The 13,454-nt window shown below is 37.6% G+C and overlaps 1 protein-coding gene across 2 annotated transcripts in view; it reads right to left on the bottom strand.

Moving 5' to 3' along the window:
- The window catches only part of tmeff2a (transmembrane protein with EGF-like and two follistatin-like domains 2a), a 64,957-nt gene extending 52,291 nt beyond the window's left edge, over window positions 1-12,666 (bottom strand). The window contains exons 1-2 of one of the 2 annotated variants that reach the window (XM_039655883.2): window positions 11,872-12,666; window positions 1,673-1,782 (exon numbers count right to left, since the gene is read on the bottom strand). In XM_039655883.2, coding sequence (XP_039511817.1) covers window positions 1,673-1,782; window positions 11,872-12,055 — 294 coding nt within the window. In that variant the 5' untranslated portion in view covers window positions 12,056-12,666. The remainder of the gene's footprint in view (window positions 1-1,672; window positions 1,783-11,871) is intronic. The other variant, XM_039655882.2, reaches the window with a different exon arrangement.
- Between the last annotated feature and the right edge of the window lie 788 nt (window positions 12,667-13,454).

Here is a 13,454-nt window from a genome sequence, read left to right as displayed (position 1 = left end):
GCCAGAAACAAAAGTTTTATCCCTGGATTATATCACTTTAACAGTTAAAACACGCGACATTATGTCAAAACTCTGGTCTTGGTGAGTAACCTCGTAAAGACAGTCGGTAATGTCTTAAATTAGCATTAAACGCGTGTGACAGAAAGTTAATGAAACAGTAATGGATTCGCGCACTAGTTCTTAAAGTGAACGCAGCCATTTGTGTCAGTCATTAATTCTGTTGTCATAACAACAGAATATAGTATTAATTGTAAGCAATCAGAATTAATAGCCTTTGTATTTAATTCAGTCTGGACTAAAAAGACTATCCAGTGTTATTTTACATTGGATTACTTTAGTCAGTTTCTGTAGTATTTCTGACATACCCAAAAAACTACCCCAAAATGTCTCTTAATTTGTTTCTTTTTCCTATTGTATTTATTTGTGCTACTTTTTTCAATTTAATTCAAAGATTGAAATCAAGCTTCCATACATAAACTCTTAAAACAAAAATAAACAAAAAAATACATTACCATTTAGGTAAGATCAATGTAAAAAAAAATTCTAAATATTTATATATTTATTTATCTATATCTATCTTAAACATACAATAACATGATACTGTTTGATCAAGCTGTGCGACTGTTCTGACTTTTTTTGTATATTGCATCAAAATCCTGTTTATTCTTTGTATGCATTTAGTGTACCTAAAATAAAAAGAGTTTTATATACAGGTTTATGGCTCTTAATTTCCTTGTATTAATTAACCACTAGTAAACTTATGTCCACTGTTCTTTTTTATAAATATAGGATTTATATTACATCTTCATTATAGTCGAATCGAGAATCAAATCAGGAATCGAAATCGAAAATTGAATCGAGAATCGAAATCGAATCGAACTGAGAGCTTGTGAAACGAAATCGAATCGAAATTGAAATGTGAATCGATACCCAGCCCTACACAGTATTAGGTTCTTAATAATTCTTTAAGTGAGTATATATATATATATATATATATATATATATATATATATATATATATATATATATATATAAAATCATTTTTTTTTTTTAAATTGACAGATCATTTCGCTAAATAAGATCCTTATTCCTCGGCTGGAGTCGTGTAAACCCCTTTGAAACTGATATTTACACCTTCAAACCGTTGGACCCCATTGAAGTCCACTAAATGGAGAAAAATCCTGGAATGTTTTCCCTAATAACCTTATTTCTTGTTGACTGATGAAAGAAAGACAAGAACATCTTGGATGACGTGGGGTAAGTAAATGGTCAGGAAAATAACTCTGAAGTGAACTAATCATTTTATAGTTTTAAGTGTTTTGTTTACTTAACAAAAGTGATGTGTTGTTGCCATGAAAGATATGTCTTTCAAAAGTTTGCATAAGTAAAAAAAAAAAAAAGAAAACTAATTTTATTTATAAAGTATTTAATTAACTGTGATCGGCATTACCACATGGTTTTGTGACATATTGTTACAATATTTTGCTGAATAGAAAATACAATACAATAAAAAGATTTAAAATATATAAAAACAATTTTGTAATACAATACAATATGTGACAATATGTGATATTGACGAAGTAATAAAAGATTTGTGTCATACAACCCCTGACCCTTCACAACACACTAAACCTGGATTAGTGATGCTGGTTCATAGTGAAAGTGGTCTTACCTTGAAGTTGCATATACATGTTATTATGTCCCCGATTCTGAGACACTCGCCATCAAACTTGCAAGTGTTGGTGTCACAAAGGAAGAGATCTGTGTCCCGGTCGTCATCCCCTGCAACAACCCAAAGAGCCAGAAAACATCATGAGTTTCTGCATAAACACAGCATTGTCAAGACGCGACTAGCACAAGCAGGGATGTTTGCTCAGGCACTTCTGATAAAAATAATTCAGCAGAACTATCGGGGCGAACACGTCATCCCAGCAGGATGGCTGGCAGGGCTTCTGAAAGGTTCATCAAGTTGCGATGAGCACCTCCATTTGCCAAGACCATATTTTGCTCTTGAGACATTTTCTTATCGGAAATTAAACAAGCGTTCATGGAGGAATAATGATTCAGCACACGGTGAACTTCTTGGAATAATAGGCACATGAGAACCTTATTCAGCTTTTATAATAAGCTGAGTACAGTCTCTGTCAAATATTCTAATTTTGCTGAGGAGCTGGACAGACTCCGAAAAATAGCACTTCATCAAAAATCAAGAGCTTGCAGACAGTTTAAGTCCACAAGGATTCCTTAAAATGATTACAATTAAGATGAGTTGTTTCTAAAAACAGACCACAGCTGAGTCAAAACCTAATTCAGCATACAGGCTGACTGCTGTTCATTTAACAATAAGCTCCCAAAATAATGACTTTACCCGTTTACCCACACTACATCATTCAGATCCTATCTGATAGCTTTTATAATTATTTAAGGAATAAGCATCTCTATCATTTGCTTAATATTACAAAAACGACACTATCATTACGCAAAGAATAATATCTCATGAAACATTCAATATTACCCGCATATATTCAGACTAAAAGAGCCATACATCATCATAATAAGACTACATGACACAAAACAGTGGGTCCGCTTGTGTGCCCTGGGATTTTTGCTGTCAAAGCAAATAAGCTTCTTGCAAGTGCTACACAATATTTTTACCCCGTGTTATCCGGTGAGCCCTGGAAGCTAGAACGAACCAGAACATTGCTCATTGTAACGACAACACCAGAGGACATGCAGCTACTTTAGGCCCCCGCTAAAGGGCCACATACAGTGCAGAAAAATGTCTTACGTAATCTAGTGCACTTATTTGCATTTCAGCTAAAGAAATTATCAATTGACCTCAAAGGCTACTGGAAGGAAAAAAGAAATCAGTCGTCAGTTGCAATATTCTCATTATGTGTCTCAGTTCTGGAGACCTTGAGAAATGATTCTGGCTCTTGGTATGTGCAATAATCTCTCGTGTAAAACTAGAGAAGCTGTTCATACGAATGGATTACAACTGCAATGTTTTATTTAAATTCATCTTGTTCACAATCTGTTCTTAAGGAGCAGTGATTAACTGACATTCAATCAATTCAGCTTACTGAAGCAACAAATACAAGTCAGAGTATTTGCCAAAGCTAATTAGTCAAAACCATCATCAATCCCTCATAAATAAATCCCCTGATAAAATAAGAATGTATGCCTTAATTTGAGTCTAAGGGTGTATTCACACCAGGAAAGTCCAATAGTTCACTTGCTTTGGTCCGGACCAAATAATTTATTTATTTATTTATTTTTTTGGTACGGTTCGCTTTCACACTGCTCTTTTTGCAAGTGAACCAAAATTTGTAAACCAAACCACACGTGTGCTAAGGTCGTCCATTCATTGGACAAGGATTCTCAAGGGAAATCAGCAAGTGCAAAAAAGGCTCAGCATGGAGATATTTCCATATATTTCATACTGCAATATTTGTTCTTTTACTAATTTTGTGTTAATTCTGTACAAATGCAATATGAAGAAACTAATGATTATCATATGATACAATGTCATCTATACGAAGTTGTAATTCGGATTTTGAGAAGACGACGAGTGTAACGTTTGAGTGGCTCTATAAACGCGGGGAAATACGACAACTCTCGTCTCTCGTGCATCTTTTCATTCGACCACCTTCTGTTTTTTTTATCTCTGGGCAACATCTCAACTTTGCGTTACAAGTGGCACTGCACAGAAGACGGAGAAGGTATAAAGTTTTAATTCATAGAGGGGCTATGTTCACTCATTCAAATGAGATTCTTATTGTGTACTAACAAGTGCTGTCAATGTTAACGCTTGCGATTAAGTTTGTCCAGTTTAACGTAAATTAACGCATCATCATCCTTGTATTGTAACTATCCTTACATTAATAATAATAATAATTCATTACATTTATATATAGAATTTTTCTCGGCACTCGCTTTAAGGGGGAAACTCGTCAACCACCACCAAAAGGTGGTGAACTGCAAATGCTTTATGAACTGCAAATTATTTTTTTTTTTTTGCATCTTTGCGCGATTAGACATTCACACACGACGCGCAGAAAGACGCGCAATATTCTCTTTCGACGCAGTGCTTTCTTGCAATTGGGTCGGTTCATGTTCACACCGTAAACGAACCGTACAAGAGTTCGTTTGGAACCGTACCGAGACCACCTCTTCAGCTGGGTCTTGGTTCGGTTGTTTGGTCCGCACCCGAGTTCGATTGCTGTATTCACACCTGCCCAAAAGGTCCGCACCAAGGGGGCAAACGAACTAGAGTTCGATTCAATCGAACCAAACAAGGCAGGTGTGAATACACCCTAATACTTTTTAAACAAAATCTTTTCCTAGCATTCATGGGAATCACAGACAATTTTTTAGGTGGAATCAGTATCTGCTTGCATTATTGATGTGAGCAATACCTCTGCGAAGTCATACAGATGCAAGGCATTTTGTCACACCTCTATTACTTGGCTGCCCTTCCATAGCTGTGTCATGATACAGCTTGACCTCACGACACACATACATGCTTTATTGTCTGAGACTATAAAGTCTGAGACGTGCAGCATTCAATGAGGTAACAGGAGCAGGAAATGGTGTGATGATGGATCTTCTCTCTCACCAGACACAAAATCCCGCCATTCAGTTTAATGAATCTGAAGCAGTGCATCCTGTTGCTACACTAAAAAAGCCAATTCTATTAAAATACAACACATAAGGTGCTACCGTTTCAGAAAACAAGTAAAAACTCAACACAAAAGAGCCAACCAACCAAACTTGAGAATATATATTCCATCTAACACAATGAACACAGATTATATTGAGAGCGATTCAACAGTTTGGACTTGTTTACCAACAAGTAAATCTGAAACACATTTATTTTTTTGAAAAAAATAAAAAGAAATGTGTTCCTTTCACTGCATGCATTATACGTTATATAATTTAGCATTACACAAAATGCCTTTTGCACAAAATAATGTCTCAGTGCTTTCTGCAGTCAAACATTCATTATTGTATTGAAGAAAAAAAAAACAGTTGAAACATTCTTGAAAATATCTTCTGGTTTGGAAAGACATGAGGGTGAGTAAATGATGACATAATTTTCATTTTTTTTTTTTTTTTCATTTTGGTGAACTATCCTTAGCTATATATACGTACGTACTTATACACTAGGGTTCACACTCCTGGTCTACTATGGACCACCAAAAAGGTCAAAGCCCTATAAGTTTGGGATGTCAAAGTTAAATCAGTGATTGAAGAAAGTTAGAAGGTCACACTAGAGGAAATGAGTTCTGGAAACAGGCAGTGGCATCCTTGAAATTGTATTATGTTAATTTCTTCATCAAGGACACTGAGAGGCCTTTAAACGTCTAACCAGATTTTAAACTTAACCAAACATCAGTCAGATAATATGATTAACAGTAAATAAGCTTTTGGAAGTCAGTTAAAAATGCTTTTTGAGCAGGGACGAGTTACCATGAGCGGAAAGGAATTTTGTTCTGCTCTCTTTAAAGTCTCTCTGGCAGGACAATCTTTCAGTAGCCTGGATGTCAACACGAATAGATAAGATCTGTTGTTCTATTCTTTGCGAAGAAAGAACAGTATGTGTGTGGACAACAAGAAACATCCTGCAAATTTCAATAAAAATTCCTCAAAGTCATTCCTTGAATTCACAGTGCAATGATTAGAGCAGCCAAACAGGAAATTACATCTTTCATCCTAAGATGCTCTACTATCTGATGGCCCACAAAAACAAGTTAAAGCAACTCTTCCTGAATCTAAAATAGACTTTCGGTAAGTTCAAAAGTTCTTCAAAATCGTATGAAGTTCAAGGTATGTATAGTAAAAATATGATGTGCAAACAGCCTGTGTGACACACAGCCGTAAATAAGATCAGTTGATGCATGACTACTCGCAACAATGATTTGCGGAGGTGATTTTTTTTTTCTTTGGAGCTGTCACCAACCAGGCAAATACTATATTTAACCCTCCAACAAACGGCCTTAAACTGACATTTAGTACACAACACAAGAACATGATATGGACTTAAAGAGACTATGTGTAAATGTTTATGTAATTTATTATTTGTAATCAATATTTTTATTCATAAATACAGTATGTCCTCAATGGAGTACAAATACCTCTGTTCAAATACTTATGCTCGTAAACTAAGAATTTATTATCTTTATACACATAGGACGGGTAAGTCCACGGAGGCTTCCATGTAGTCCTGCCATCTTGAAAAACTATAATAGCAGAGAGGGACATAAGTTTTCGCTTCCCAACGCGTTTTCGTTCAGAGCCAGCATGATGTGACTGAAATCAGCAGAAGCAGAGGAGCAGAGCAGTGAGAGGCTTTTCAAGGCCCCTGGCAAGTTTAAAAGGCTGCATTGCAAATCCTTGTTGCCAGAAAAGTCCAAAAAATAGATCGTAAAAGGAAACGTGACCGGAGATTACAAAAAGCACGAGTTAATGTCGGGATAGCTTTTTCCAGGTGGATAGAGGAGAAAGAGTTCAAAAGAGATGCAGAAGTCCTGCTTTCTTCTCGACAGGTAAGGCAATGTTACAGTCTTAATTACAAGCCTTTTTTTCATTGTTTGGTTGTATAGTTTATTATACATTAGTTAACATAGTTAACATTTGGTGATGATATCTAATGCACGTAGGCTACTTCAGAAAATATAACGAATAAAGAAGGCTTAACTACTTATTACAATAGTTCATGTTTTCACAGTTCATACTGTAACATTCGTTTTTCGTTGTGTCAAGTTGCTGTTTGTTTGAAATAACAAACCCGTTCACCCGAAGGAACACTCGACGAAGTGCTAATCCTGTCATAGCTTTTTGGTACATAATGGTTACCGTAGATGCAACGCGCATTTGAAAAAAGGGAGGCGCTGGAGAGCACAATTCGTTTGAATGCAAAGTACATTTTCACCACTAGATGGCAGCAGTTCCAACACAATGTCCCTTTGAGGAAAGTTAGAGTTTATAGTATAGTATTATAAGATAAAAATAAATAATAATAAAGCGGTTAATATCTGTGCCACTATGTCACTAAGCAGAACTGTAAAAATAATGACTACATTTTCAAATTCTTCATTCATTCTGAAATTGGTCACAAAAACAAATAGTCCTGTCCCAAACTGGAATTTGTCTTACATCTTTAAGCATCTTTAAGCACTGATTGTCAGAGTTCTGTCACTGTCTGTCTGGTTTAATTCTTAGTTTGGTGACAGAGCTCTGACGTTCCCGGTTTGTCATGTTCTTGTGTTCTAGTCATGTTACTTGATTGATATATATATATATATATATAGTTTGTTCCTAATTCTTTTTTATTTTCTGAATATATATATATATATATATATATATATATATATATATAAATTTCACTGTATATAGTCTAAACTATGAAAGATATGTATGTACATTTTTAGAATAACTAATTTCTTAATTAAACACAACAATACGCCATCGCATTCGCGACTTTGATTTAAAGCGACACTTCCGGTTTTCTTCCCACCGGAGCCATTTCAAAATGATGGCTGCGTGAAATCAGCATATTGTTAATCTTCCCCACCTGCCCTCTTAGTTACCCTCCTAGTTTGTTTCCCTATTCACTCTCCCTGTGTTCACAGTCCTGTAATTAGTTATTTATTATTTTACATTTCCTAGTGTCCCTGACTTCAGACCTGATTATCTGTTTGCCTGCTTTTGTTTTCAGTTTGTACCTGGATTTATTTTCTATTTTTATTAAACCTTCATTCTCTGCTATTTAGTCCTCGCTTTCCTTTTCTACACCAGTCCGTGACACTGATTATGTAATGTGTAGCCAATGAAGGAAGATAAGGTACACTGGATTTGATCAAAAATAGAGTTTACTGGTGACTCGCATGAAGAGCAGCATTGTCAAAAAATAATAAAGGACTGAACAGAGCAAGAAGTATAAATACACAGGATGAAATGAGGGAACTAATGAACTAATTAGGGACCAACAAGAACAGGTGCAGGCAGGACAGAACATAACAGTGAAGGATTAACTATAGACGCAAACATTTAACTACTTCAAATTGAATTGATTAAGATTGTGCACCCAATCTATTTAGTTAATGATTGTTATGTATCTTATCTTATTGTGAACAATTCATCTGTATTATGTTTCATTTTTATGTTAATATGATATTATCTTAATAAGATATTATATATTTTTAAACTCTTAATTGTTAATTAAAATGTCATACTTTGTATGCTGGACCTCTTCAATCATTTAGACAGTTTAAATCCTGACCATTCAATATCGTCTTTACATTTGCACCCACTTGCAACACCCACATCTCAAAATCCAATCAATAACTTATACATAGAGCCAGGTCCTTGTAATATTTTTAATTTAATGCTTTTTTTCGATAATCCGTTACACTGGAATGCGTCACAATATGGAATAATCAATCTTTTGCTCTACTTTAATTTTAGTGTGGAATCCTATGCGTCCTATGCAAGGCCAGATTTGCAGAAGTTTGGTTTCCCACAAACAAGTCATTTTAAGATTCGGAAGCAAAACATTCTGTTAAGAATTTTATAATCAGTATAACCTTGGTAACTGCTTTTGGATAGGTGTTTGGAGCAGCATAATTTGTCATATCCCTCGGCCACTTTTGTATAAAAACTATTTAGTGGTTAATGGATAGAAATTTAAAACAAATGGGTTGTGAGTTACAGCTGTAGCTTTATAGTGACAAGGTGAAGGGCAGATAAATGCATTCAGTTTAGAGAATGTATGTAGAACTTCATAACATATATGAATAACACTAGACTTTACGTAAGCAATAAGGTACGAGAGGCTGTGCTTGAATAAGTAACGACTGAAGGGCATTGTTAGGCATGACGCGTTGCGAAGCGAGGGGAACAATAACAACGTTCCAATGTGTAATATGCATGAAAGCTAATATAAAAACAACATAGGAACCACAGTGTTGTGCAGTGATAAATAGAACCGGGTGCAGCGGTCATAGCAGTGTTTTATCGTGAATATGAATCAAGGATTGGAATTAACTGTAATAATTAATATTTTCACCTCCAATATTATAGCTGACTACATCCACTTCATCAGCAATGGAGCTCTAACAATCCTAATTAAAAATGGTGCCAGTACCACCTTCATCTGATTGTTTCTTTCATCTGCAGTGAAATAAGAAACTTTGCTTGGCTCGAACACCTGGTATTGCAGGTCCACTTGCTCTCCTCGAGTGTTGTAATTTTATCAAAACATACTAGAAGTGTGAGCCAATGTTACGTCTCACAATGTGCCAAATGGGTGAGTATCAGGGGAGATGCAGATTGTTATTTCGGCCTTGTTGTGAGGTGAATAATTTAAAGGAGCAAGCTGGCAAAGACACAAATATTCTAAAGGTGAAGTATAAACAACTCCTGGGAGTGAGACATCAGACCAGTTGTCTGGCCAGTAAAGAGCTGGAATTCAAACCCCAGGACATTGTTTTCAGTTAAAAATGTTTTTAGCTTTTGTTTGAGGTGTAATACAAATATGGTCTATAGTGTAGTAGAGAATTTCTCTACAGATTCTGGTCTGAATCCTCTACTATGCAACACAATTATTTTGAGATGCAGTTCATTTTGAAAAATCTCGACATTTTGTAAGTACTTTGAAAACACTTTGATAATTTGAAAACAATCTATATCTTTAAGAGTTTAACTAAAACTGGCAGTTAATGTTGTTATGTCTCTTTAAATTAATAAAACTCTATCTCCTCTCACCTACCTTGCAAATGATATAAAAAAGCCCTTGGTGAGACAGCACTGCACAAAATATATAATAAAATAAATAAATAATAAAAAAGGTCTCCAAAGGAGAGCTATTGATATATGAACATTAAAAATAAGAGCTTACTCCAGTAGCTCTTCATTGCATTACAAGAGATCCAGGGGGCAGAGTTGGATCCAGATCTAAGGGGTGGAGATGGGTAGTATTAGGGGTGGGGTTAGGGATCAGGGGGCTGAGATGGGTTTGGGTACACATAAGGTGGGAGGAGTTGGATCTGGATCCAACTCCTCCCCCTGGATTTCGTGTTCTGCAGTGAGGACCATCTTGCTTACACTGGCCCTTTGGGTCGTGGGTTTTGAGTTGGTACATAAAATTAAAGCTTACAGAATTCTAATCACAGGGAAGATATTTCAGTAAAAATGCCCTTACTTTGCAAGAGTATTCACATCGCTTGTATCCGTTGCCAACCGCCGCAAGTTAGGATTGTTGACTAAACAGCTGGCTTCCATTTGTTTTGCTGGACATTATTGCTGTCTTCAGCATATAACTAAGTGCTTGTGAGTTAAACTCAGTCAGTTAAAACTTCAGGTTTTATACCACAGATTCCTCTCTTCAGACCTAAATGCAATAATGTCAGTTTATATTATGTTTACTCTGTGCACTATCCTCTTTATTCAGCAGTGAATTAAAGTGATAGTTCACCTAAACATGAAAATACCCTATTAGTTTGTAAGAACACACAAAAGATATTTTGAAAAATCAGTGACTGACAGCTGTTTGAAAAACAGTCAGTAAAAAGTTTTTAGACACCAATCAGATAAGTTATTAAAAAAAAAAATCAATTCAAACAATGGCCACACCTTTTTGAAAATTATTACAATATACCTATATAGGCATTTGGCAATAGGCATTTGATTCTGGCAATTTGTGTTATATTTTGTAGTCTGCGATGGTTGTATGATTGCATTTGTAGTAAGGATTTAAGGAAATGTATCATAGCCTATTATCAACACCTTTTTGTAAATCATGGAAACACTGAAGTGGCCTTCAGGCATGCCTGTGGTAGAGTTTCCCACGTCTCATGCATGCCATTGCCATGAGTTGCATAACCAAAGTGCAGGCAGTAGGTATAGACGTTTTGAAACGACACCTAATTGCCCACGGTGACCTGCTGATTGATAGTCAGGCGCCACGGCGGAAAACTGCGCACAAACATGCGGTGACTTCCGCGGGTCTCTCTCACCGCAGGGCGCGCGCATCATGATTATTTCACGTGCCTCCGAAATCATCTGAATGGCGCTCTGACAGTGAAGGTGAAAGGTCGGCGCAATCCAAATCAAATTCCACTTAATATCCGAGTCTACAACGGACTGATTATTGAGATTATTATGCTGGCTTGATGGAATTGTAACCAAGAAAAGTATGACTTGACTTCTAAATGATGTAGCCAACATTCTTGAAGGCTGAAACCTATCACCATCAAACCCCTCGTTTATTTTTTTTCTCTCCAAAAAATAGAAATATATAAATAATAGTTTTAGGTAAATTAGGATACATAGATAATGGAAATAAACAAGCAATATAGTCTCTGAGTCTCAAATTATCCACAGAAACTTAATTCACATGTGATTTAGACAGAAGGATAGGTTTACCACTTTTTTGCTGGCTAATTAGCCTATTTTCTTGCTATTAGTGATTGTGTTTGACATACAACCATCCGTTTTCTCTTAAACGCACTGAACTTGAAAAACAGGTCAATTGATGTAGGAAATATGGTGTCAGACACACGGCATAGCGATTCATCCTTGTTTTCATGAAAAACCATTAGGCGATTTATATAGGCTATCCCGTGAGGGTTAAAAAGACGATACTGAAATAACTATACAACACACCAAACATCCTGACCATCACTAAAACAGGTAGCCTAGTTTTTACAGCAACAGTGAAATGCAAAAGCTTGCATCACCACACATTAGGATCAATTTAAGTCCATAACTTATGCGACTTGTATGATAAACAGCCGTCTTTCGTTGTCAAGGGAACTTCAAACCCGTATTCCCTTCAACCCAATGAGCAGCGGACTATGAAATTCTCACCTGAGCAATTCCATCCAGTTGGAGTCTGACAGTCGCTGAGAGAGGATGGGAAAGCGCCAAGTTGTTGCACTGGGAAAGTGGCGAGAAAAGACAAGACTGCAATCCAAACCCAGTGTCCCACTATCCGGCTCCACTGGTGCGGACTTCGGGGCTCATATAGGGCCGCCGCCACCGAGACACCCATCTCAGTTCCCCCGACACTGCTCACAGACGCGCCCTGGTCCTAATGTTGTCAACTTTGCCGGTGCGCTTAGAAGCCAAGAGGGGGACATTTTCCGACGAAAGGAGTGTGCCCCATGAAGCAGTTGTTTCTGGATGACAAGAGCAAGGATCCGCCCGAAGCGAGAAGGTGCAGATGCGGAATGAGAAAGGTCTGGGTGCGATGACAGGGGAGGGGATGGTTTCGGGAGGAGAGTGGGTAAGAGAGGTGTTTAGAAAGCAAGGCAAAAATAAAAAATAAAAAGACGCAAGGGGTGTTTTTGAGAGACACAAATGGGGCAAAAATCATATATCCCATTCGAGTGACATGCCGAAGTTACAACATCCACTGAAGCGCCAGTTAGAGAGACTGTCCTCCGTCCTCAGTCCGTGCGCTCGCGGAGAGCCGTGAGTTTGTCAGAGTCTCGCGGAGGGCCATTCCTCTGTACCTGTGAACCACAATAACGCACTGAAGGCGAGCGGCAGGTTTCCAGACCGCTCCGGATCACGTGTTCTGAAGGGATCGGGATTCGGGAGGGGCGGGACGGTGCAGCGGCTCTGATTGGTCAGCAGGGATGCAGGAGTGTCAGGAGCGAGGCGATGGTCCAGCTCTAGCTTATCGACGGCCAGTGCAGAATAGTGTACCCTGTAGTCTACTTTAACAGAGCGTTGGTTTGCAAACGCGTGGGCGAAGGGCCATTCTGAGAAAGTCTTCCCACAAGCCTAATTGAGCACTGCTGCTCGAGCACGGTGGCAGCAGAAATCGATTGGAAACTCAGTGTTGTGAAATGATCCCCATGTCCTAAACAAAAGACTATACTACTACAGCATAAGATGAGAAATCCGAGGGACGATGAGGAGTTCACGACGCTCGTGGATGTTCACGGCGGTGGAAATAAATTAGCAGAGGCTTTTTAATGGTCTCGAGCTGAGCAATGGAGACTTTTAACGACATGATCAATTGCGAGGCGTACCGACGACGACAATAAAAGAGATAACTTTCGACCGCAACCACCTCTTGCAAGATGTATGTTTCAGACTTGCACGAAGTAGGCTAGGCTCCAGCTGGTTAGACTGCGTTTTCTCCATCCCATAAACACAGCCCGTTAACGGATGCTATTGGCTGCGTTTTTGCACGGCAACCAGTTGTTAGGACATAGCCTAGCCTACATCATGATAGGCTACCTGACCAAACGCGAAATGGCAAAAATCTTCTTTATCTTGTTAAGGCTATTAGGCCTACTTGCTGACATAATTTTAATATGATATTATTTAAAAAAATATGCAGAGAAATATGAAGCCTATATGTAAGAAGGCATAGTCAACGACTTTGAACCCAGGGCAGACAGACACTACAGTGATAACACAAGTATTTTGCACACTTA

This window comes from Pimephales promelas, chromosome 7, assembly GCF_988280905.1.
Source record: "Pimephales promelas chromosome 7, fPimPro1.hap1.1, whole genome shotgun sequence".
In the NCBI taxonomy this organism is placed as follows: domain Eukaryota; kingdom Metazoa; phylum Chordata; class Actinopteri; order Cypriniformes; family Leuciscidae; genus Pimephales; species Pimephales promelas.
The sequence above is the reverse complement of the archived record's forward strand: the minus strand, read 5'-3'. Positions and strand labels throughout refer to the sequence as shown.